The 27605-nt window shown below is 39.9% G+C and overlaps 1 protein-coding gene across 1 annotated transcript in view; it reads left to right on the forward strand.

The window, feature by feature from the left end:
• LOC143004792 (glypican-6-like) overlaps positions 1–13749 on the forward strand; it is a 118366-nt gene extending 104617 nt beyond the window's left edge. The window contains exons 7-9 of the mRNA XM_076155940.1: positions 10312–10442; positions 11158–11333; positions 12737–13749. Of these exons, the coding sequence (XP_076012055.1) occupies positions 10312–10442; positions 11158–11333; positions 12737–12954 (525 nt within the window). The 3' untranslated portion in view covers positions 12955–13749. The remainder of the gene's footprint in view (positions 1–10311; positions 10443–11157; positions 11334–12736) is intronic.
• Positions 13750–27605: the final 13856 nt, after the last annotated feature.

Raw genomic sequence — 27605 nt, forward strand, 5'->3', positions numbered from 1 at the left:
TCATCAAAATTAATGATCATTTATTATTGTTGTAAGCAGAGCATATTTATTAGTACTAGTAATATCTTAGGACACTTTTTATTCAAACTTTTTTTAATTATACACTTTTAACATGTTTTTGAATATTGCCATTAAATACATTGACATTGCAGTCCGGACAACTCACAAATGCAAAATGTGAATATTTTTATATGTTTTCATCTTATTTCTCCTCTCACATGATCTGTTTTAATTGGGGAGAAGGTGCATCATAGAGCTAAATCCTCCTATACTTGATGTTAAAGAGCATAACCTATAGATGGTGGTGGATGAACAGCAATTACGTTATCATAGCCAAAACCAGCAGCGGTGACGAAGCTTTAGGGAGCAGGAGCAGTGGTTTAAATGGACCTGGTTAGGAAGTATAGAGGGGATTAGTTAGTAGCTCACAAGATGAGGAGTGCTGACTGAAATAACTGAGACTTGTATTTATAATAATGTTAATTTTAATGTTTCAATCGTTTACTTTTAATTAGACGCTTTGGCCATGTTCAGGCGTAAAATCCAACTTTCACAGATCACAGATGACATACAGAGCCGCTCGAGTGCCAAGTGGTGAAAAGGATCTCAACAATTGAAATGATAATAATTTAAAATAAAGTTTCTTGTGTGCACCAGACACTATTTCCGTGAGTGGCACGTAAAGAGAGGGAGACAGACACACAGGCAGGCAGAGAGAGGTCATTTCCCTTCTCCGGAAATATTCTCGCTGAAACCACCAGAGAAAAACATGTCACATCCCTGATTTGTAAGATAATATTCCGCAATTCTCTCACGTCCCTCTAACGAGAACAGAAAATCAGTCAGCTGACAGCTATGATGTTCAAATTAGCCATCTTCATCGTCATGGGCATGTGCTCACAGTGGCAGCCACTTTAATGTATATGAATAAGCATGCAATTATGACCACAATAGATTTTCAGGCATTTTTACACAGAACAGTGTTTCTGGAGAATTCCATTTAATCTGCTCGGTGTGAACAATAAATAGAAATCAAATTAAAAAATAAATAGAATGTTAGAGAGAATGCTGATGTCCCTCCAGGGCCACTATACATGATATGCATTAAATAATAAATAACAATAAAATAAATCTAATTTCAGCAAAAACACTTATATTATGTTATGTTATTGTGTTCTTTTATCCCACTCTTGTATCCCACTCTTACATACAGCGTACATACAGTGTCGGTGACTTTCTACAAAGGAAATTTGACCCATGCTGCACATTTGGGTCCCACAGGAGCACAGACCTCTTATTTTTGCCCCATGACACAGACATGACAGGAAACTCAAGTCCTCAATTCTAGCACCAATTGTGCATCCAATTTGGAATGCGTGCACTGGCATGGATACGGTTTCATTAGTCAACCAATTGCTTGACTTTGTTTTGCAGTAAAATAGAATAGATATTGATATTGGCTGGTCCAACATGATCTTGATTTCTCGAATGATTGCAGAAACTGTGTGTCAATAGGGTCATCTTTGAGGCGCCTTCTATACAACAGACAGTTCATTCATTTGACTCCTGCAAGATATTCTGGAAAGTTCAACACTTGAAAATATTACAGCTTTATACACAAATCACCACATTACTTACACACTTACATCATTTACATCTTCCTTGTAAATGAGAACGTTTCCCCACATTAAGTTAAATTTGTGCCCAGCTTGGAACTTCACCAAAACCTGATTACTTCCCATCCTGAACAGCTTGTCAGAGGATGCTTCTATAAAGGCCACAGCTGTACTGGAGTTTGCTCCAGCCTCACCATTCATTTCCCCACGACAGTGTGGTTGTCACATCTGCCAAACGGAAGAGGGTGTTTACCCTGCATAAACACAGCAAAGCCTCCTGAGCCACTGTATCTGTGTGGGTAGTCATGCTGGAAAAAAAAACACTGTCAAGGAAATCCTATTTAGCGCATTATTCAAAGCACCAAATCACAAAATGCAAAGCTGTGGCCATTGTGTTTGAGGTAAGCTAACCCAGTTTTTAGTAGAACAAGGAACCGTTTCCCTCCTTCTCTTTGGAGACTTTGCTACTTTTTTAAATAAGTCTCAGCCACGCTTTATATCATTTAAATCCCCCATTGCAGAGAGCCAGGCAATTTCAATCTGTGATGCCATGAGGAGGGTATATCCTCTCCTCCTGCTGTGTCCCTCTGACCCAGAAACTGGAAGACTTTGAGTCATTTTGCGGTCTAACCTTGCATATTTATCAAGGGTAGATAACTCTAATTGTCTGTTAAGATTACTTTGCTAATAAAATAAGCCTCTCTAGTTGCACATACAGTATCTGCTCCATTTATCAGATGCTACTGCTTTGCTCCATACAGGGTCTGAGGCTTTGGTGACCTTGTTGGACTCGCCCTTGCCACCAATATCATCCTGCAATATTCCCATGTTGATGTGCTTATTTTCCTGAAAGTGCTGATTGTGCTTCAGTCCAGAGGCTAGAACAGGGTGTGGGTCTATTCTTTGTTTATGACTGGTAGACATTACCACGGATTTGCTTCTTATGCAGTGTTCCTCTGTGGGGTTAAGGTTGTACAGTGTCATTTTAGCTGCTGAAGAAGAAATCATTTGTCTCAGCTGTGTCGTTTTGCAGATGAACATGTTTACATGCACATTGAATGCAGATATAGAGTATAGATGCAGAGTAAGACATACATATGAATGGAGTTAATAGGATAGCATAGGATTCATGTAGCAGAATAGCAGTACATTCAAAATACCCACACGTTATTTTCACGACATTTCAACTTTAAACGTTGTGTACAATTTATTCACTTGTGAAAATTCACACGATCGCAAGGGAAAGTTTTAAAAACAAACATGAAGATAATTAATTCTATTCTGTTGTGTTGTTGTGGCATATAGGCGTCTGACGAGATAATCAACACCATTTGCTTAACACCAAGACTAAGGCATCTTTTCGAATTTGAATCTTTCACCTATGAATGCAGCCCCCCAAACCCACCCCACCCTGAAATGGTGTTTTCACTCCAAGGAAAGGATACAAAACCAGCCGTGTATGAAGATTCCATCTGTGCTTTATATTAGTCAGGTCACGGTTTGTTTAGCATGAATATGATGTACTGCTCAGTATCACGATTATTTGAAGTCAAATTATGCAGCTTTGCGGTAACATGAATCAGTTCTGTCAGTCGGGAAATATAAACATGCTGTTAATGCTGCACGGTACATGTATGGTTAATGAAGGCGTTATTTAATTTATTTAAATACCATACAGTTATATTCCTTAAATCTTAAGCTTAGATTGTATATATGTTAGTATACTGTGCTGTGTGCTGTGGAAACAAATTCAGATTTTATATCTATTCCCATATCTGTATATTAACTCGTGTCTGTTTAATTCACCCCGAAAAACTCTGTCGATGGTACTAAAGTGAAAGAATGTTGCTGGCTCGTCTCTTTCATCTGTTGTTATCATCCTGGGATCTAGCACAGAGTTGACTTTTCTTTTATGAAACTTTATGAATAATGAATTATTAAGAGATTTGGAGTCCCTGACCTGCAGCTTCACCCAGGCTCCTGCACAGACGTGTGGCAAAGGAAAGGTGCTTATGTGGGTGCTGATGACTTCTTAACTAGTATTCTGCCAGCACAGTGCATGAATATCTTTGATTCTAGAGGTCTTCAGTTTTATTCAAGATGTTCCATATCAACTAACGGGGTCAAAATATCTCAAAATATTCAGGGTATACTTAACGAAGACCTTATTGGTTGAAATGTCCCTTGGATACATTTTTAAAAGCATTAAACTCAGTGTGTAGACTACATCGTGTCCCGTATTGCAAAGCTACTGTAAGTGCATTGGTGTTGAATCTTCATTTAGTGAGGAATCTGCATCTGCTCTGTATCTGATCTGAAACAAGCTGTGTGTGTGTTCAGGGAGAGCAGGTCAGAGAGCCTGTGGTGCAGGATGAGAAACGATGACACAGTTAACAGATGCATTCAGTTATGTTAAAGGGCATTTTTTGTTCCACGAGGGCAGTCGGGCAGCCGCCCAAACACCAGTTGGCTCCTGTGTCCAACTTCCTCCAGAATGGCTGCTTTCATGCTCTCTGTCTTTCTGGGCACAACTCACAAGGTTTCATATTGTGGAGCTAATTCATTCATGTACTCAGCCCTGACTGCTGCTTACATCAGCTGACCTTTCACCAGCTGGCACCTCCACAGTCCAGCATGATACCACCAATTGAACTAAACTTTCCAGTTTTATTAAGTTGGAAAATTAAATGGAATGCTGGTGAAAATGTACCAGCTGCAAGTAGTTTGTGTACACATTCATGTAAACACACAGCAACAAACTGAATTCATTTGCGTCACTATGTTGATGAATACTTTGAAAGCTTTTTACTTTGCAGTTTGCACAAAACAGCCACTCAAACCCGTGATGAATCAAATCCCTCTGTGCATGTTTGTGCATCAGTGTGAGGATTTCTAAGCTCCTATTGAAGCTGCATTTCTGAAGCCCCATGTATGAACTGTGCATGATCATATTGACGGATCACCAAATATGGCGTAATGTGAGCATATCCTTTTATCACTACGTTGCAAATGAAATTAGACAAGGATGACAAGTGCACACAAATACACACCAATACACATACACACTGGGTTGTGTAAAAAAATAATCATTAAGCTTGTTGGGCAAAGCTGTTGACACAAAGATGTGTTGTGAATTGCATACTAACCGTATTAGCTGCCTTTCAGGCTTTTGTTTGAATCAAGTTGATGTGTGGGACATATTATTATTGATTCAGACCCCCCCTTCAACTCTGTAATTATAGCTGCAGAAATGATCAGGAAAAGGCATAAAATATGGGTCATCACTTCACCTTTATTTACAAGTGACAGCCAGTAACTAAACTGTCTGGGACCACTGCTGTGAAAATGAGCACTTTAGCTTTGACTGTGCAACCACTGAAACAGGGGGTATAGGTTTAATCATTGATAATGAGCACCATCTTTCATGCCACGTCACATCGGGCAGGATTCTGGCAGTGGAGGGCCGGGCTCCTGTTGTTAAGCTTTCATGTGTAAATGCTTGTAATGTTCTCTCCAGTTTTACATTCTCGTCCTGCCACAAACTCCCCCCCCCCCCCCCCCCCCCCATAATGTTCACACTACCCCATCTACCATACGCCACACAACTGCTCTTGCATGAGATAAAGTGGGCAATAATGTACCAGATTCAGACATGACGAGCCTTGTAAACGTCTTGGGTCCTGCTGCTGCATAGTCATTTTAAAAGGTAGCTGCAGAGATAGACTAAATGTGGTAGAAAACATGCCTCTACTAGCTCCCCTTCACACTTTAAAAGCCTGCCACAAACCAGGTTTAATATTCTGGATATAACGGCCAGAGAGATGCAGGGTCCTGAGCTGTCAGCAGATCAATATCTAAGCCCTGGCTGCGACCCCTGCTTGTCCTGGCATAAGTCAGTGAAACTGCCTCGCTGTACTGTGGCTACCAAAGCGTCCCTTCATCCGAACCATCAGCTCTGCGTTTCTAATCAGAGGAATTACATCTAGTACCCATTTTAGCACCTTTTCAAATGCAAATTCCAGGACCCTCCATCCTGAAAGGACACAAAAATCTAAGGGAGATCATTCGTAGAGGAGCAATCGTTTTCCCATGACAGCAGCTCAACAATTACAGAGTGATTTTTACCTCTAAAGTGTCCTAGAAAAGAGTCACACCAATACATTCCCGCAGATTAGGTTTTTTTCTTGTGTCACAATTTGTTGGCTGCTAAACCTTCACACACGGCTGCCATCCAAATCTGGTGACTGTAATGTAAACAGTCTTAATCTGTCACAAACTGGCTCAGGGTTCGGACAAGGAGGGTGATCACATATTAAATTAAATTTAAATATTTATTTAATCCAATTAAAACACAAAAGGGACTAGATTATACCAAAGGAAGCAAAATACTAAAATGGAACCAATAAGAATAAACCAAATAGCTGCCAGGAGAGGCAGAGACTGACTGACACCAGCTTATGAAGCTCATCAATCAGTCAGCAGGTGAATCTCGTCTCCCTGACAACTCAACTGAAGGGAGCCAGGGTCGTCACAAAAACACAATTTCCATTTGATTGACAAACACAAGCTTCCTCTAATTATGAGTATTAATGTTAAACTTAGATAAACAACTTTCAATCACAAACTTTCTGAGCTTGTTACTATTATAGACTATAGACTACAGCCTGAACACATATTCAGATCCTGCAGATGATGGTGCGACCGCCCTAACTTGACATCGTCGCCCTCTGCTTGTTTGTGTTTGCTGTCTCTTATTGTTTTTATTATTATGCATTTTGACTTGCTGTATGAGTTGTTTGTCTGCTAAGCTTGTGTTAATGTTATGGTGAGTCACAGTGGATCACATAGTTAAAATCAATTAAAATGAAGGCTCTTAATTAAGATTCAGAGGCAGAGAATCAAAAACCAGACATGGAAAAAAGAATCATCTTGAAGTGGGCATCAATCATGGTGTCATTTACTATGATAGCCATAGCTCCACTCTCCCTCTGTTAACCCCTCCAACACTGACAGAGGAGCTAAAGCAAATGCGTACATGCCCTCGCAACATCCATCTGTATACATTAGAAAGTGTTTCTGAGGTGTCAGTTTAGAGACGGCAATCATTACAGCTCAAAATCTGAAGAGGGTTCTAATGAGGTAGAGGGCTTTAAAGACATGAGCAAGGTCTTGCCGACTGGCCTTGTTGTCTCCGTGTTTAATAAGGTTACATCATCGCTGCAGCAGCCTGGAGTGTGTCTCCTGAGTCGGCTGTGTGGCTGTTGTTTGAAATGGAAGCAGGCAGATACGGCCTGTGAAAGTCCTAATTAGACTGACTGGACCTACATTACCGTGCATTGCTGCAGGGTGCCTTCCATGCTCTGATAGATCAACAGCCACTTGACATCACTTCCAGGAGTCGGCGAACCCAGGAGGAGCCAGGCTGGGCCGGAACCGTGTTTGACTAAAATCTTTAATTTGAGCATTGTACAGTGGAATGCAGTGCAGTGGGGGAGTGTGCAGGAGCGGATACATTACAGAAGTAGAAGAAGTACTTTTATGTCTTGGCATTTGAGATCGTTGGTGTTGATAAGATTTTTCATCAGGTTCTTTTTGATGTTTTGATTCCACTCATAATTGGGTTTTAAACTGATGTACTGGGGCAGTGCTTCATTTTTACAGAGAGGAAATAAGCAGGTTTCACAGGCCAACAGTATTCAATGAAGAAACAGGAGTGATTAGTAGTAATTAGTAGTAATTAGTGGTTAATCTTCATCTTTACTTTCTGCTGGGCTGCAGCTCCTACATGTATGTGTGTGTGTGTTAAGATGAAAATGTGTAACTTCCTCAAACTCAAATATATACAATCATATATACATCTGATCTGAATTCCTGAGTTTAAATAATGCAAAAATCCTGTGCATTTATCATCGGAACCATTATTTTAGTCATCTTTTGTTTTTAGCGTGTAAACAAGATGTATAAGAGAATAATTATTGTAGGTGTTAACTATGATGTGAAGTGTAATGTAACACCAATTACACTCTGACAGTGCTGTCATCACATCATTAACAGCCAGCAGTGAAGCTCTGCAAATACTGTTGTGTTTTACAAAATGCATTTGCAAAATCGCTTTATATACTTTCCTTTATATAGTTTCCTTTCCTTTCTCATTTAAGGTTCATCGCTGAAGAAGTGCTGTTTTATATAAATATTTTTCAAGAGGACATCACATCTTGAGCTATAAGTGCAGTACTTTGAGACAACGGCAACACATTTATTTAAAACTTTCTCTTTACTTCATCTCACTTTCAGACAGAATGCTCAACATCAGAGCAGTGCAAAGACAATGGAAAGAGGTGAAGACACCGCTTTGAGATTCAGTCAATTTCCGTTTGAAATTGATTGGAAAGACTTTTATTTCATCAAATGTTTTATTAGTCAGATGTAATTGAAGGTATAAAAGCCTAATTTAACACAAAGCCTCTCTGCCAAATGAGAGCCCTCTCACTTAACATTATATAGTGTTGTACTGAAAAACTTGGCATTGTTTACTGTACATTAAGTTAAGCTGCTGCAGACTGCATTGTTTTTCATTGACCGATTCCCAGATCAATAGTTTTATTTCCTTGTAAAGTTAACCCTCCTCTCTGCCTGCCTCTCACTCTGGTTGACCTAAAACATTTCTGTTTGCAGACTCTCAGTTATCATATTAATATAGCATTGCTCTGCCTGGTCAAAGGGGCTGTATTCAAGTAAAATAGCCAAGCATTTTCTGCTCTGATCAATTCCCTTTTCCAGTGCAAAACCGCTGAGGGCCATCATGAATCAGAGCTACACAACTGTCTAAAACTTAACCCGCTTTGGTGTGTCCATGACAGGATTACCACATCAAATGTGAGGGCACTCCCCTGCAGTGGCATCCTGGCGGTGAAGGCCCTTTCATATCTGGATAAAACCCAAGGCCTCGCTGTATGCGCCCGCCAAATCCCCAGTGTAACTAGGACATGATGACGGTTGAGTTTGTTTGTGTGTACACAACAGTCCTTTTTCTGGGCTCCATGTCTACTTGCTCTTTTAATACAAGTTAAAAAGACTTTAACTGAGAGTGTAAAGATTGAATTAATTGGGTGACAGGATAGATTTAACATTTGACATTGAATCAAAAGGATATGTGTACACCATAAGGCCCATTTCTGTAGGGCTTCACACAACTTCATCTAGCCTTGAAGCACTTCTTTCATTTCATGCAGAGTATATTTTCAATACTGGACTCTGTATGCTTGAGAGTGCAAAATAAGTGCTTAGTCCAAGGCCAATTACAAAAGCAAAGTGTACTTTGTGTTCGTTTGTGTCCTGATTATTATAATATCTGTGCTGAGACTGTATCCTCTGACGTGAAGGACAGGAAGAGTTGCACGTCGTCAGCAAAGGAATGGTAAGAGAAGTCATGTGAGTGGCTTCTCTCTCTCTCTATGACACTCGCACAAAAGATCTCGCTGTAGGCAAGAAGCCACACTATGACAGAAATGATGAGCTTCCCTTCACCTTTGTCAGGCAGCAGGTTCCTGTCAGACTGGCTTTCACAGTGACCATTAACAAAGGTCAGTGTCAAGAGAGTGAGAGAGTTGGCATCTCCCTTCCTCAGCCTGTGTTCGCTCACGGCCAGCTCCACACAACCTTCTCCAAAGTTTTCATTGGAAAGTGATGAGGAAAGCACACAAAGGGCCCTAGTTGATGTGATTATTCAGATTAATTGGGCTTTAAGCTCACACACTGTGACATAATGGAGCACTTTGTTTTCCACTCAATACATCAAACTACAGAACCAACACACTGTGCAAATGTTCAGGAGGAATCATTGTGTTTGTCTTGTTTGCTGGTCAAACTTGTTGTCTCCAGATGGAGGCAGTCAGGGGTGAACATTCATGCTAAATAACAAATATCTACACGTCTTGTCTTGTTAGAGCTGAACACAATATTGGTATATGCCCAACGTATCATAGCTCTGTAGATAGGTCGGAGCACGTTTGTTTACTGTTTTATTTAGTATTTCTCCTCTAATTTAAATGTGTGCTCGAATAAAAATCCTTTATATTATTATTTTATTATAATCTTTATGAAAGCAATCTGAAAATTTCATCTTAAAACTACAGACAGTGTTTCTATGATCATTAAAATCCTGGAGAGAAAATTGTTCTGGAATATGTTGAAAATGTTTTTTATTATCACTGATTCCAATCTTCAAGGAAAACAATTAAAATTTCTTGTTTTGAACAAAAAAGAAAAATAAATCTGCTGCAGCATCATCTTGGGAAATTAGCCAGTTGTGGTTGCTGTGATACATGGCCTTGCAGTTCCATGTTCTTACACAATTATCGATTCTTTTTCTAGCCTTTGCTAGACTAGAGCCAGCTGGCGGCAACTTGCTCAAGGCAGTCACACTGGGAGGCAAATGTATTCAGAAAACACCTGGCTATCTGCTGAAATATACAATTAGAGGCTGATTTAAAAATGCGGGGCGTGCTCTATGTGTGTTGATTACTTTGGTAACTGGTTTAGTTCACGATGCAATGATGGAAAAGTTTTGGAATTAAACTGGCAAATAAATATAGAAACCCCCTGCTGTGAATGTAGATTCATTTCTCCCGCTTAAGGCTTTTATGTCAATTTATTGACCCTGCATTCTTCTTTCCTCTGTTTTTGCCCATGGCAGGTGATCGACATCAAAGAGAAGCTGAAGGAGTCCAGGAGGTTCTGGTCCAACCTGCCAAATGACATTTGTGCCAAGGGCAAACTCAGCGAGTCTGATGAAGAGCAGTGCTGGAACAGCCACGCTAAGGGCAGGTGAGGAGCTCCACAACTCAATAACCACAGAGAGGACATTTACCCAGCTCTCCACTTATCAGTTTTTGCCTGCTCGAGGATTTAGAATACCCACCCACCGTGCTGGCAGATTAACTCTCTCTGTAAGTACAATGGTCAGTGCTTCTATGAAGAACTTATATAAACTCTAAGACTTAAAATACCAAAAGGCCTGTGGAAATTTTCAGTATTGCTTATCAGCCCTGCAGCATGCTGAGTGTGGTCATTCTGAAGATTAGGCTGTGATTTGTCTTCTGTGCTTAGGAGTGCCGGCATAGGAAATATATCACCCCCATCACTCCAGCGACAAAATCAGCAGATGGAGCCTTAAACGACACGTTAATTCCCCTGTTTGTGTCTGTGCCATTTTTAGACATTGCTCTAAATCTGATTGGTAAACTGATTGCCCAGAGATAATAAAACGGAAAAACCGTCAGAGCATACCAGGATACATCAAAACATCCAGTTCTCCTCATGTGTGCTTCGAGACAAGTGCAAAATTAAACTAAATAAAACTGCAAAAGGCAAAAAGGAGGGGCAGCTGTCTGTTTACAGTGCATAGACTACTTAGGCATACATGGACCTTGGAGAACATTGGCTCTATATTACAATGCATATTATTATTATCTTACATAGAGAACCTAACAAACCTTATTTTACAGATTTAACCTTTGCTTTTATGTGTTATCCTGAATAGATATTTTCCTGAAGTGGTGAAAGAAGGTCTAACCAACCAGGCCAGCAACCCAGAGGTGGATGTGGATATTACCAGGCCTGACACGCTGATTCGACAGCAAATCATGGCCCTGCGCGTCATGACCAACAAATTGAAGAATGCCTACAATGGAAATGACATCTACTTTCAGGACTCCAGTAAGTTCTGTTGTGTCTGAGGAGTGCAGATGGTGACTTATCTGTATCTTTGTGAATTTATATTGGATTTGAACTGGATCATACAACACACACGCACACACACACACACACATACATACAAAAAAAAAAAACCCGCAAAGAAGTGTAAACTGCTTTTGCTGAAATCAGGTCTCAGGTGTTTCAGAGATAGCAGCTCATCATGCGGCGCCACAGGATGCATTGGTTTGGTGTTAAAGCAAGACTGCTATCCTCTCTGATTCTTTTGGGTTGACAAGATGTGAGTGTTTGGTAGCTGCAAATAAACTGTGCAGCTGTTTGGCTGTAGTCAGAATTTCACACATCCAAGTCCATTTTTGTTGATTCTACATCGTCTTTGTAGTCTTGTTTTGCAACATTAGAGTTCTGGAGCAATCAAATTTCATTTAGTGGTTTTAATTACCTGTTATCAAGCCAAATAAGAAAACTACTATATGCGAGTAAGTTAATGGAACATCGGATTCCATTATCATTGCGATGATTAATTTGCACCCCTTTCTTGGCCATACGATTCATGCGAAACGTCATTCTTGATGTTTTCCTCTACAAGGCTTCACTGTGCCAGGCTTGTTCTCTTCTTCAACCTTTGTGATGGCGCTACCTTGAGTGACACTCAGTCACATGCTCTGCTGCCAAGCTGAGCTCAAAGTTCAATCGAATTAAACTTTCATCTGTCGGCCGGTGACCTTTGAAATGTGCAATCAATAAGATAATAGGCGCATACGACGTAAGTAGAAATGACAATGTGATGGAGGAGAAGCTCATCAGTCATGCAGAGGAATGCAACTAGACCAATTCAATTCACCTCATGAGCTGCGCCCAAAGGTGATTGCATGTATTTTCAGTTTTTGCGCGATTCTTCCTACCTGGACGACTCTGTTGTGTATGCAGTAGGATAAGTATAAACAAGTCCTTACAGTATTCCCCACTGTTTGCTGCATACATGTTGTATTTTTTTACAATCACTTCCTCTAGTCACATTGGTAAAACCAGGTCTAACAGTGAATCCATTACACTATGTAATAAAAAGGAATTCTATGATAATGTACTGAATAATGAATACAATCCTGTTTTCTAATCTAACACTGATTGATACATTTTTGGCTTCTTGTTGTTGTTGAGTGTATGTGAGAGGTGTGTATACAACCAAGAGTATTTAAGGGTTTCATCTAAGACATCTGGATCCAAATCCTTTTGTGAAAATGTTTATGTTGGAAAACCCTCCATTTGTTGTGTGCTACTCTCCCTTTCACTTACCCTATATATAGTCAGCAGTAACTTCCTCAGTCTAGAGCCCACCAAGGGGTTGGATCTGGCTATTGTACTTCATTATTCAAATTTTAATGATTGTTTTTTTTATGCCACAGGTGATGAAGGTAGTGGATCTGCCAGTGGCAGCGGCTGCTCGGATGGCTGCACAACAGAGTTTGTGTTTGTTGGAACAGAGGCTCCAGTGCTCGGAGCTGACAGAAGCGATGAACGTGCAGCGGCAGCAGCAAAGTCACTTTCACCCGGACCCTCCCTACTGCTGCTGATGGCCGCGCTCACACTCCCAATCTGGGCACTACAGACCCCATGGAGATAATACTTGAGTGTGGCGTGACCGTTGACTGTTTTTACTTACAGTAGGTTTAACAGCAAGTTCTAATGCTGTTAATGCTCCCTCACTGGACATACAGAAACTCCTGGAGATCCGTTGAGAATGGCTTAAAGTGTGGTAGGTTTGAATGGAACAGTGCAGTGCTGTATCCTGCTTGTCCCCCAAAGATGCTTGGTGCCATCACTGAAGCAGCTTTCACATCTCTGAAAAAAATCAAATGTGGTGTTTTTCCCATTATTCTAGAGTGGCTTTTCAAAAACATTCTTCTCTTAGAAAGTGAAAATTGTCTGAAGATGCTTATGTCAAAGATTTTGCAGATAAAGTTGATTAATTGTTTTATTTTCCTTTACATGATGGAAGTTGTGAAAATGAGATGACAACCATTTTATGCCATTTGTCCCTGAAGAGAAAAAGAGGAAGTCTCACTGTGTGCATGCATGGCGATGGTGTTTATTTGAAAAGTAACATATTTAAATTGTTTTGATGCAGGCTGTACAGGTTTTGGATTGATTGATCTGGATCATACAGAGCTAGCTCTTCGCCCCGGTTTCCCTTTGGGTCACATCAGTGTGGCTGTAGATTCTTTGTGGCCACTTTATAGCTGCACACTTGATTATCTCTAAGAAGTTACTAATGTACTCAGAGACCTACTTTTGCACAGATTATTTTTGTTGGCTTCATAAGTTTTTAAAATTACAGGAAACATCCACCCCATATAGAGAGAAGATTTATATTTTCAGATTGATTGTATTGTACAGTACCTATACAGAATTATGTAATTTGCTTAAAAGGTACTGTCCTACTGGTTTAGTTAATCGCTGCTTTTTTGTATGTATTATTTCTTTCTGGTAATTATTTGATCTATGAATGAAAAAATAAGAAAGCCATCTTGTTAAAATTGCCTGCAACCAATGTTCAGACCCCTGATTTGCATTTTTCTGTTTCGATGCATAGCACAAGAAAATTTCAGATTGTGTTCAAAAACTATTTGGAGCACAGTCACATTAGAGTAACAGTATGATGCTCTGATCTGTATTCTAGGCTGTATTCTTCAATCAAAATTATGATTTATTTTGTTTGTTGGTGGACCTGTTAACATTCAGAAAGAAGGTGAGGCATTGTAGTTCTATAAGGATGAGCAGAATCAGTCAGCAGGACCCACAGATCCTTCCTGATACAAACTGGGACTGTGCTTTCCACACATATCAAGCAGTCACAAAGTCAGCAACTGGAAGAGGGTCAGAAATGATAAACTTTAAGGTTGTGCCTCTGCCTATAGAAACAGTTGTTCTATCTTAAGCATGCTTTGTCCTCTACATGCGAAGGGAGGTTAATCCAGATGTACAACTTGGCACAATGCACTGTGACTTCAGGTCACTGAAAGATGCAGGATCCAGGTAAAATCAACACAGGGGTCATTGTGAAGGCCAAGACGCCCTCACGTTCATAGTTCATCTTCTACCCCTATTCGAGGAAAGTGGGCCATTCCGGTAGCTATCCATGGAGTGTGCCTGCTTCTAAACAACCAATGGGTCTCTTGTCTTACCCCAGGCCTGCCCTGGCCCTGCTTTGAAAGAGCCTCTGTGAGCTTTTTGAGGACTGTGTGTAGCCTAGTTTCTCTTCCTCATCAAGGAGGGCTTGAATCATCGCAGGCACAAAGTTAATTTTAGAAATAAGACGATGGTATGGTCCCCTTGACCGCACAAACTGTGGACTAACAAGAGCAGAAATTAACTTAGTTACCACCAGAAACAGGACCCTTGAGCAGCACAGGAAGTTGCCAGAGCAATCGGGCCTTCACTCCCTGCCAAAAAACATTTAAGGAGCGGGAGAATAAAAGAGCAGTTTACTGAACAATCTATGTTCCACTTCTTACCTGTGGTCATGAAGTCTGGGAAGTAACTAAAATAAGATTGTGGCCTTAGGGAAAGGGTGAGGGGTTCAGGCATCAGGAGGAGACCATGGGGCAAACCCAGAATATGATGGAAGGATTATATATCACATCTTGCCTCTGAACGACTTTGGATCCCCCAGAAAGAGCTAAAAGATGTAGCATGGAAGATGGACTTCTAGGCAACCTTTCTTGCTTGGAATGCCACTATCAAACAGAAGCCTGAGGACAGACAACACAGAACCTTTAGTTTAGCCCCTCTTGGTTGCATTACTTTTTGAACCCTGTTCACTTTGTTCTACAGAGTTCAGGTCTTTATTATTCTGGGTCCAGACCATGAGTGCCTGCGCTAGAACTGGGATCCCATTATAAGTATAAGTCATTAGCTGGAGTCATTTCCTCATCTCCTCATGTACTTAGTCCACATGTGTATGACATTTCCTAGGTCCAATCAATATTTCTTTCCTTTTTCTCTTTCTTTCTCGTTTCTTCCCTTCTCTCTGTACAGAAAAATAATATCAAAAATCTCCCATAACTGTATGCTCATTGACAAGTCAAATGCTTTCTTCAATTGAAATATTTAACGAGAACTGGGATCCCTAAAACTGGGACAGGCCAAGGCTTTAGCATCGAGAGTTGAGTTATAGCTGTAGAAAATGAAACTTCCATCGTTGACAATGTGACAACTACTATTCACTGTGTCAATGTCAAGGGCCAACACCCTGAACACGGTTGTAATTGCTATGAGCCCCAGCCTGTTCAGTATTGAGCCAGCGAGCAAAGAAGAGATGGCCTGTCCCTCTTTGTGACATCCAGAAATTGGAATAAAGACCTTCCCCACAATGGCCCTAGCCACATGGAGTCCAAATGCTCACCATGCTTGCCAATGAAGAGGCAAGAGATTCTGACCCAACAGCTGTTACTATTCTAGAAGCAACCAACATATGAAGGCAGGCAAAACTAGACTGGGACAGTAGAGCTGAGTGATATCAGCTTTTTCCATCGTGATTTTGATTTTGTGACATCCTGCAATGGCTTAAGAGAAATTAATAAATAAATAGTCCATGGCAACCCAGGCCAGACTGTCGGATGCTTCCTAGTTGACTGAGCAAGTGCATTTAAATTTCAGTGTTTCACCACTCTGCAGGAGTAAGTAGGTCCTTAGAGGGCAAAGTCCATGTGGGCGAGGACTGAAATGAAGAGATATCTGGCTTTGATACACTATGCTTTCGCATTTGAAATTTAACCCCAAAAGCCATTTTGTGTTTTGTGAGCACTTTTATTTTGAAAAAACTACTCTATGTCAAGATGGTCCCTAAAAAAAGAACTACATGAACAGTATCAGATAATCTTTGTGCTTTGGTGATTCGACATACTGTATATAGTGTATGCAGAGTTTTGAAGTGTGTTTGGAGGTTGGGTAAGGCTCCTACAGACTCTGCGATAATAGCTTTTTTCAGTTCAGTATAGCTGCATTAAGTTCAACAATCAACAATTGGGATAAATAAAGTACGATCTTATTTTACCTTATATTATCTTATGTTCATCAGTTGTTATGATTATTAGTGTTTCCTGACAATGTCAGAGTTAAATCATCTATCTGGATGTGTCTCATAGTTCCTAGATTGGACCTCAGTTGTTGGCCATTTGATCAGTGACCAAGGATTTGCTCATGATTTCATTCTTATTTCTGCAACAGGCCAAATATCGCATGATCTGTAGGAACCCTTAGTTGCTGATTTGGGGAACATTTTGAAAACATTTCACACAGCCCTATGACTTCAGTTTTGTTGAGGGAGATACTTTTGGTTAGAAGTGTGGTACAACAATCACTAAGCTACTGCGGTGTGTTCAACAAAAAGGCATTGTTAAGCTCGACCGGCGCTTTCTCCTGTGTGATGCTTAAAGACTACAATGGTATCTTTAAAAATGAAACACATCAAAAAGCATCTGCAGCCATACAAAGGTCGAATGCACCCATGAGAGCCTCTACAAGATCTGTGACTGTGACAAAAAGAGTCTTGCATGACTGAGGATGAAAGGACAGGTCTTTACTTGTGTTCCTGAAATATAGCCAAGAGGCTAAGTAAAGAAATTACACCGTCTTATCTTGGGAAGTAGGTCCTATTTTTCCAAAGAGCTTGTGTCAGTGCATACAACAGTCGTCTCTCGTTATATCAAGAGGAATGTTTCCTAGCTCCCCATGGCCTTGTGTATTCCTCTCTCTCTCCCGACAAGCTATTTTACTGTAGTCGGACATACAGTATCATTGTCGGAGATGCTTCAACGCTTGTTTTACTTTGTCTGTGAGCCATGTTTTATTTTGTCTCGTTCATTCTCTATGGCAATTTATAAAAATTAAAAAAATATATATATTGTAAGACTCAAATCAATGGAAGTTAATATGTTTTTACAGAATGTTTAGAACAAAAACGTGTTATGCAAGGTCTTTTCCATTTTTGATGTTGATTGTTTGCTGCACTTTTGCTAAAACAAATGCTGTGAGTGTGGTACTATTGTGATTTGCAAAATCAGATACTTAAGGAGCACATTAAGGTTTTTGGAGCTGTCAGAGCACGCTGTTTAAAGTGTTTGGGGGATTTGAAGTTTATGGTTATACAAGCAGACATGCCTTACCATTTTTTAAAAGACTGAAGTGGATTGCTTATTTGGCTTTTGTTACACATTCTTGTATACAGAAAACAATACAAGGATAAAAAATAAACGTTTTATTAAAAAACAAGTGTGGTGTGTTGCATTTCTTCTTCTATTGTCTCAACTTACCATACTTTATGAGTACAAAATTGATCTCATTATGTAACTCTTTACATACTTCAAGAGGCTTTTTTGTCACTTCCCTCATAATGATAGCGCAATACTGTATAGTAGGGAGAAAAATAATTGGATCAGCAGGAGTTTGCGGCTTTCCAAGTAAACATGAGGTGTTGCATAATCACAGTACTAATCAATTTACAATCACATAATCTATTCCTACACTGAGTAAACGTTCTTCGATTTGTTCTGATTTCAGTCGCATGAAGGTGTAATCATGAGGTTGGAGAAAGCTGATTTATTGCCTTAGTGTCAGTATCATTAAAGTTAAAGTTTGCTTACTGTGCACACAGAGCAGTGCTGCAGCAATGGAAAACAGAAGTGGATCAATTTAGTTATTTGAAGACACTAAGGCATTGCAAATGTTTTAAAATAGACCCTTGCTGAAAATCAATCGTGTCCCCTTTTTTTCATTTCCACATTTGTACAGGTGTTCTTTCAGTTCTCTTAACAACTGCTGTGTGGCAGGCAAGATCTCATTCACAGCACACACATTCTTTCTCCTGGTGCCACCAGCTATTGCAACAATAACTACTACTACTGCTACTTAACAATTAAACATACTAAGCCCTAGGATGAATGTTTACAGCAGATTACTGTCAAAATATGTACATATCAGAGGTATTTGAGGTAAGAAGATCACCCAAAATCGCAAATTTCAGATTCTTGTGGAAGTCTTCTGTCATGTTGCTAATTTACTGTAAGTGAGAAAATGTGAGCGGCTGCATTGATATAATTCCAGGTTAAGTTTCAGACACTGGTTATGAAATGGATGCCTTTCCTATACAGTGATGTAGCACATGAAAATTAATCAACCTCCATGGGAAAATAGAACACTTTTTCCTGAGATAATTTGCTCATTTCCATAGAAGTCCTCTGCTTTTCTCATCAATTTTATTTTGGTCATTTGATCTATGAGTCAACTAAAGATAAAAATAAGTTTAGTTAGTTTAGTGTCAGTGTAGTCAATTATTTCCTATAACTACAATATATCAACCTTTAGCTGGATGTGGATATTCTATTTTGCATGTTTCCAACATAGAATCACATATTTCTTTAGTAAAATCTCTGTCTTTTAGTTTATGTTTCCCAATAACTACAGCAGGTCTCTGAGGCTTAAAATGCAAATGTGTTCCATGCATGAGAAGTAGCCTAAAGCAAATGTTTTCCCCCTCAAAATGCTGACAAGGAACCCTTAAGAGAAAGGTCAAACTGCAGCGTACATTTGAGACCACAGTGTTGAATGTTACCTTTAATCTGTCGGTCCTCAAACTTGTGTCGCTATTTCTCGAGGGATGCAGAGAGAGACAGAGAGAGTGTGTCAGACAGAAAGGATAAAAACGAAGAACTCACCGCAGTGTCACATTCAGCACAGCTTAATAACTCCTTCAAACATCCATTTATTCATTTCCAGATGACAACATTAGAAGAATTATTCATTATAAATATCCTTTTACGGTCTGTAAAATTATTCAAGTGCTTCAATTATGAATAAAGGAATATGGAAGGGCAGAACTCGAACACGAAAGAGGAAAAGTTGAGAGATTTCTTAAACTGGTGGGAAGTTTTTTTCTGTACAGTTCATTCGATATAGCAAAGCCCCTGCAATGGTGAGGAAAATTAATTCTGTTGCAGTGCAAATGAAGTATGGACGCTGTGTGAAGCAGCACAATCTGATACGCTGGAATAGATTTGAATAAATTACAGAAACAACTTGTTTCCCACTTAATCTGTTCAGAACAACTGGGTTATTTTTTCACAGTTTAAAAAAACAAGTGGGATTTAATCATTTTTACTGACACTCATTCTCAAACCCCCTCTCCCCCACAAACTCATTGTAATGTTAAGAAATAGATGTTTATAACAAAGAGATTATGAGCAGAAGAGTCTTTTGGGTGGACATGATAACAGTAACACTTGACTAATAAACAATTATGTGAAAGCTTTGCATTATGACAGTGAGTCTGAGAGGATTAACGTGAAGATGAAGAGTGAGGGTGTCAATGATGAGTCATCGAATAATTGCTGTTAAGAATCAATAGGAATATTCAGTATTCCCAAAACACATGCAGTCAATTGTTTAATGTTTTGATCTCTCTTTGATGTTGCCACTCTGTTCTGCAGCAGCACCCACACACCTCCTTTTTGCTCTGCAGCTTTATGGTGTCTGCTTTCACACAAGATAATCTACAATCACATTGTGCACTCATCATACACACAACCCTCAACTGCTGGCACGTATTTACAACAAAGATGCAAAATGAAGTTAAAAAAAAGTGATCACTGATATTTGCTCATCTACCAAAACACCATCAAAAATCACTCAAGCATTGAATCACAGATTGAACAAAAGCTGAAACTAAACAAAAAACGTATTAAAGCAGGGCTGTTTTATGGGATTGATTGCTAAGTAGAGATCTTCACAGGTTCAAATCTTTGGATCCAATCCACAACAGACCACAACAAAATCTAAAACAGAGCCGAGGAGAGTAAGACTGCAACAGACCCAAACAGGAAGAGGCAGCACCGAGCAGCTTTAAGCAAAACGTTTCCCCATTCCCTCACGCTGCACCCCTTACAAATGTCCTACAGCTGCCGAGTCATGCATGTGTTGTATGATTCCACTGTTTTTCATTTTTTTGTCTTGTCAAATTTTGTCTCGAGTTTGTCCTTTTCATGTACTACTAAAACACAGCCGACTCGTCCGCCTAACATTATCTGACAATGATCCTGAGCTGTGATCGTATTGCCTTTTGGGTGCCCTTCACAGCTCATAAAACTCAGTGCTGTCTCTGAAAGTATGCTGGTGTAAATATTAAGGTCTGAGGACATTGTTAATGGATTCTCTGATGACACATTTTATCGAGGCTGATTGTAATTGCTTTGTACATGACAACTAATAGTGTGAGGGCTTTGGAGACGGTGAAAATCCCCTGAAAATAAAGACCTGTGAAATTAAATCTTGCTTTTCAATTTTCTCTCCCACAAGAGTTAAGCAATTAAATGGATTTAACCCAGAATTGGATAATACCGCATAAATAAGTTTCAAAAAGTATCTAATTTCCCTTTAAGTGGCTTCATTAGAAATTGGCACTTTTTCTTAAATCTGTTACACTTTAGCATTTAACTGATTCGACCAGATGTTGATGTTTTATCTGCCAAAAGCACTGCAGCATCTATGGATTTGGACATTTTGTTGTTGTGTTGGCTCTGTAGTCTAACCTTGAGTCATTAAGTCCAATGTGCCAAAGTGCTGGACAGCTTTACTTTGAGTGTGTTTCTACCCAAACTGGGTGAACAGTATTCAGAGGACCCGATTTTAGGGGACAAAAAGTAATTGGATAATTTAATATCAGTGAGTTTAATAGAGTTAAAAGACATTTTAGATTGCAAACCATTTGACCAGCTGAAGTGCTTTTTTTTCTTTCTTTCAGTCTGATGTTCAGAATATGAAACATCTGCTCGTTTGGGCTGAGGTCAAGTTAGAAATAGATGTTATTTCCTCTTGGTATGACAAATCCTCCATGTGAACATACTAATGCAGTGGGGTTGCACGGGCTTCAGCAGGAGGTCAAATGGACTTGTTGCCTTGAGCACATTTGACCACTCATCAATAGCCTCTTTTCACTACAGTCCTCTCAGTTCAGTGCAGTTCCCCGAGGCTTATAATTATCAACTACATGAGTAATATGTGTAAAATATGAGAGCTGCTTTGACTTAGAACTACTTGATATCCAATAACCTGGATGACCGCAAAACTCTACCTTTAACAGAAAGGCAGTCAAATTATTCCTTGAGACTATAAATAATTAAGATTAATAATAACCCTGCTCTATTATGTGGCTCATGTGCAATCATTATTATATCTGCACTAATGATTTGATTTTGTAGTCAGATACGAGGCAGAGATCATTTCAGGGGATTATAGGTAATTGGTCTCTTTCACATCGACATAAAGAAGATTACACATTTATAATGTTCAGTTTAGGCCTTTGATGAGTGGATGACACACAGGCAGCAGCAGCAGACACTTGGTATGTGAAGCTGAGCTCAGTTTCAGCAAGATTAATTACAAAAAATAATGACACTCATTTATTTGTGAGGCACTTTTAACAATACTAAACACAATCATTACCCTTTGTTGTGCACCAACGAAAAACTAATATGCATCTGCACTGCTTTGGCTGTGTACACACACTGATGACATCCAACACCAAAACAATATGCCAAAGTCAAATCACACACATTACTGAACTTTTATGACGGATGTCAGCATTACATACTACCCAAAGCATGTACAGTACAGTTAAAACTATAGAAATCTTGAGGCAGACTATTACTCATATGCAACAGGAGTCACCGGGAACTACAGAGCAAATACAAAAGGACATGCTTGTGCGCCTGTTGACACATAACATGCATGTTCTTTAGAGCAGGATGCATTTAATCTGCACCCAAATCAGCACAAAATGCACAGCACATCAAACCCTCAGTCTCAATGTTTACATGTACATAAAACTCCACATATGACAAATGAATGTGTTTCTTTTCCAAATGTAACATAAACACCTTAATGTGATTGAGATTGGATGTTCCCTCTGAGTAACTGATGTTGATTATGCAATTGTAGATCAATTTGTATGTATCTTACTTGCATTTTGCCTTAATTGCTGTAAGGGGAAATAATATAAGGTAGGTAGTTTGCATGTATTCTGTGTACTTCAGTGCACAAACAGCAGAATAGGTGTCTCTGTCCAGATGCCTCCTCTGTGTGTTCTTACCTTTCACCTCCAAATCACCGCTGGTTTGCCAGCTCTCTCAGATGGTTCCTTTTAATACTGATAGACCTTCATCAGTGCTGTTTATTGTCCTTGAAAAGCTCATTCGACGGCAGCAATTCCAGCAGATTAAAGTGATAAAGTGGTTTGTTTGAGATGATGTGTCACATGCTACATTTCCTTTTGTTATTAGCTGCTTAGGACTCATTTTCATCTCATATGAAATGAGTCTTTATCAAAGAGCTTTTCCTTCTATTTGCATCTGAAAACTAAACCCCCCTCCCCTTTCTCCCGTCTTTTTCCTTTCCTCTCTGGTTTTAGGACATAGACAGAATTACACAGCAGAACCGACTTGAATAGCAGAGACGGATTACCCTCCAATCTTTCTACAGACAAGAATAGTTCAGTGCAAAACCTTCCCTGAGGGTTTCGCCACCTCACAACTGAAAGGCTCCATATTAGCGTGCCTCACAGAAGAGAGCCGAGGCAGGTTTATCCTCCTTGACCCTCCACTTGACTCGGAAACAAAGGGAATCTAGAGGTAGATTTGGGCCTGACACCTTGGAGGAGTCTAAGAAAAAGGGTAGAAGCAAGGAACAAAGTTCTACATGCTGTTATGTCAAGAGCAGAATGATACGGTTCTTCTTTGCTTCGTCAGTCAACAGAAAACTGTAAAAGTTGCAACTCCCAAAGCAGTCACTGAAATATGGGAGTAACGTGAACCTGGTTTATAAATTAAATATGTGAGTATAAATAGATAACACAACACTTCCCATCTGCATCATTCTGGGCTCAAACTGATCATCTGACATTTGCACTCCTGCAAAAAAAGGAAACATCAGTCAACCTGATGGTGAAGCTGTAACAGTGGAAGTTTGTGAATAACTTCTCAACCTGCCACAGTAAACTGCAATACTCTGAGTGCATTTCTAGTGTTATAAATGAGAACAAGTGGAACCAGGAAGATGACGCAGGGTAACATTTTCCATTTTTGGGGGAGATTTGATCTCATCAACTTATGCATCGCATTTACTACTGAGAGATCAGATCACCAGTAAATCCAGATATGTACTAGCGGTCAGGCAGTTGGATAGCATTTGGATCTTCAAGCATTAACATATTGCATTATGTGTATAATCTACCAGGATAAAGAGTGCATTTTAAGTGTCAATGCAGAAAGGTTAAAACCAAACATTTCTTCACGTTCTTAATGTGCAACACAAACAAAATACTACTGTCAGTGTACTGAAATGTTATGAGCGACGGTTTTACGAGGACCCTTTATCGAACCTCAACAGGCTGACGCATGACACCCACCTTGCGCCATATGGGAAGAAAATGTGGGTGGGATTTTTGGAGAGCAGGATTCTGGAGCGGTGATGTGCAGCCGATGAATAATCTGTTTGGGGAGAAGGGGAGGGGGTCGGTTAGCATGACTTATGTGATATGAAAATTTGAAATTTACAACAGTAGGGTTGGCTTGTCAAATGGGTCAGTGGCCATGGGGACAGAGTGAGCGGTGGCAAGCAAGTTTATACACGGAGCGATAAGTAGGTCAGTAAATAACATGAAACTCTTCTCAGCATAACGATATAAGGAGATGCTGAAATGTAAGATTCCGAGCATGTGTGAGTGTGTGATCTGGGGGAAAAACAGCGATGCAAACACTCTTTAATGCATAATATATTAATGCAGAGACGTCAGGGTTTTTTGTAGCTGTGTTTAAACATACACTATTTGCTTAATCCCTGCCTTCCCCATAAAATTAGAAAGCATTTATTGCACATTTGATTTAGCAGGTTTTTAAGGTTTACCAACAGCCTGTCTTAATGTCTCTTTGTGTGCCAAATTAGCCTTCTGCTGTGTGCTGCTGCATCCCCAACACACAATACTACACTGTGCGCCCAAATGCCAGCGAGCCATTGGAGAGGGAGACATATGGGTGAGGAAAATGAAGATAAAGGAGGTGACACACTTCTCTCCAAGATGGGGATGGAAAACGTACCAGGAGGGAATCGACCCATTTTTGATCTTTTCATCATTTTTTCTCTTTTGGAAATGATGATGGGTGAAAAACGTTGGCTTTTTGGTATGGAAATCAACACTTTGATTCCTGTTGTCATGGCAAATCTGTTATAATATAATATTAATGCAATTGATTTCTCAATTGCATTTTATTCATCTTCTTCAATTTTGTTTTTTATGTCATCTGCCCCTGGGTGTGTGATGCTGCGGCTCTTCTGTGTCAGACAGCAACTCCACGGTACATTCAAGAATATTTCAGAAATGTTTCTTCACCTTTTCCCATGCTCTTGTTTGAAAGGATTTATTGTGAAACCTTTGCTGTAGTCGTGTCTGATAATCTGAAAGCAGTGGGTGGGAGGACAGCAGAGAACACTGTATTGATGAGACTGTTTCCCTCTCTCTCTGAAAGAAATACTCTGAACTAAGGAAGCAAGAGATGGAAGAAGACACAGGCTGCTTCTCCTGATGCCTGCAGAGGTAGGAGGTGTGTTTAGGTGTGTACATAGGGTGGAGGCCTCATCCTACCATTACCATAACCAGCTGTGTGTGCGTGTCCCACTCGGTCTGTGACGCTCACTGGTCTCTTTTTTTTCTGTGGAAGTGAAAAATGAAAGAAATGAATAATAGAAATGATATGAATCAGCTCAGTCATGAATAAAAGCTGGTTCTTAACCTTGCTGCTGGATCTGAACCTTGGCTGTTCAGGAAAACAGATCTGTGATAATTCATCATGTCTCTAAATTTTTACACTGTGTGAGGTCAATGGCAGCACTTGACCTGAGCTCCACCTGTTGGTGCCATTGTTCACTACTTCACTTTGTAGTAATGACTGTGTGAGGCAGCAGACAATAGGTGCACACAGTGTCACACGGACGTAAGCAGCTCTTTGTCTGTGGAATACCGGGATGGATTTCTTTAAAATAGAGTTGGATTCAAACCAGTGGGTTCAGCACTTTTCACACATTTTCTTTGGAAGATACTGAGGCAAAGTAAGAAGTTATTGTAAATCAAAAGAAAATTATTCCTTTTCAAATATTACCATTAGTCTGCCAGCCTTCTGGAAATGCTATGTTAACACATCTACCAAAAAAGACTCAGATTCACAGGCACGGGCCACGTTCACAGTCAAGCAGCAGAGGCTTTATCATGAATAACTGAAGAAGATAGTGAGCCCTGTCTGCACTGAGATGACTCAAGCTTGCAGAGGCTAAATGTTAGTCATTTCCAAGGTCATGGTAATTATTTTGAGTGAAACAGAAGCCTGGGTGGGAATATGAAATTAATCTGTGTATATGCTTAAGCAGTTCTCAGCAGTATTCTCCATCGGGTGGTCCCATCGGCCCTTCTTGATTATGCAGAGATAAAATGTCTCCAAAGATAACACTTCATACGCTCTAAGGATTTACCTCAAGTAGCATTTAGTACATTTCAAGTAAACAAAATGCATTACAAATAGACTCACTAAGGAATCTACTTCCGCGCGGTGCGGGGTCGGAAAAGGAGCGATATGAATAAGTACCGCCTCAGGTAAATGAATGAGGAGATACTTCTTCGTCTCGCTGCAGGAGAATGAGAGTCCAGAGCACCCACAAGAGCAACTGACACACAGGCTTGGGGGTTAATATTTGCAGTTTAAATTGAGCTCGGTTGAACGGATTGGTAATGGTCCATGGTCAGCTTCCACAAGGTGTCCTGTCAATGGACATGATTACTTGCAGATGACGGTGTCCTTTTGCCTTCATCAGGCAGGAGCAGTTTGTAGCTGAGCACAATTGAGTCAGGATGAAGATCAGAACCTTCCAGGTGGAACGTATTGGTTCACTCCTGAAAATGGATGAATTTCCCTATCCAGAATGAAGGGAGCGGCTGATTATACTGAGGATTGGGAGATTGGGAGCCAGTTAGAGTTCTGCCTACAGTAACAATGAATTTATATGGGATGTGGCAGTTAAAAAGAGACCTGAACAACATAACAAAGATCTCAATTTAGCAGGATGCCATGGATGATCAATCTTTAATTACTGACCAAAAGGATAATTTCATGGAAACAAGGGACGAGTATATGAGCACTTCACAGCTCCTGGATTGAGGAGGACCCTTGTGCTGCTGCTCTTGGGACTGATACAAACCAGTTGAGATGGTTTGAACAGCTAATAAGGATGCCCTCTGGTCAGCTTTCCTTGGTTTTTCCAGTCACAGTAAAATGAAAGAAGACCCTAGAGCAGGATGGGTGAAGGAACAAAATGGATAACAACCTACAGCTGTAGAAAACATTAAGGAAAAGTGTTCAAGTTAAGTAAATGTATTGATTTAGTGTCACTACAATCAACAGAATTCTCTTAATCTCAAAACTATTACAACAATGGCAGATCACATTAAAAACACTGATAATCTTTCCTACAGGAACATTTACAAAGTCTGAGACACAAAAGACTGTCATTTCAAATAATACAGCCACCCTGCAATGCAAACAGAATATTACTGAATAAACATGTCACACACAACCCAGTGCCTGCAGGATGGCACCAGTCTGACTGTGGGTGCGTATCGCTGTAGTTTGCTGCAAAAGAGCCATCCTCCTCTTCCTCAGTCTCAAAATAGAGCTACATTAATTGCGGAGTACATCAAGTTTAAGACTTTCCTGAAGTGAAGCAGTAATGTTATAACATGATTTCCATTTTCTTTCTGCACTAGTCTTTCTGTGTGCCCATGGCTTTGTCTGTTATCTCTGATTTTCTGAAGTTTCTGGAGAAACTTCATATAATCCTTTTATAGTGTCATTAACAACAATGTTCACACTATATAGCACAAATTAAGATGCCGCTGACCAATGATGTAATCGCAGTGATTTGGGTTGGTAGTTAATTAATCCGTTGTGGTTAAGTGAATAAGCAATGACCCCCTAACGTGCCATGCAGGCTACAAGAGGTCACATTTCATCTGAATCAAAGGGAAATTCACCAAAGTTCTTACTTGGAGACCTTGAGATTGCAGTTGAAATGTTATTTGATCGTTTTTTGGTTTAAATGCTCAAACGTCCTTGAGTTTATATCACAATAACAACTAAAATTTCACCAACAATTACCAGGCGTGCTTTGGGAAGACAAGTG

The sequence above is a fragment of the Genypterus blacodes genome, unplaced genomic scaffold, assembly GCF_046128005.1.
Source record: "Genypterus blacodes isolate CSIRO-AG114 ecotype Tasmania unplaced genomic scaffold, CSIRO-AGI_Gbla_v1 ptg000067l_1, whole genome shotgun sequence".
In the NCBI taxonomy this organism is placed as follows: Eukaryota; Metazoa; Chordata; class Actinopteri; order Ophidiiformes; family Ophidiidae; genus Genypterus; species Genypterus blacodes.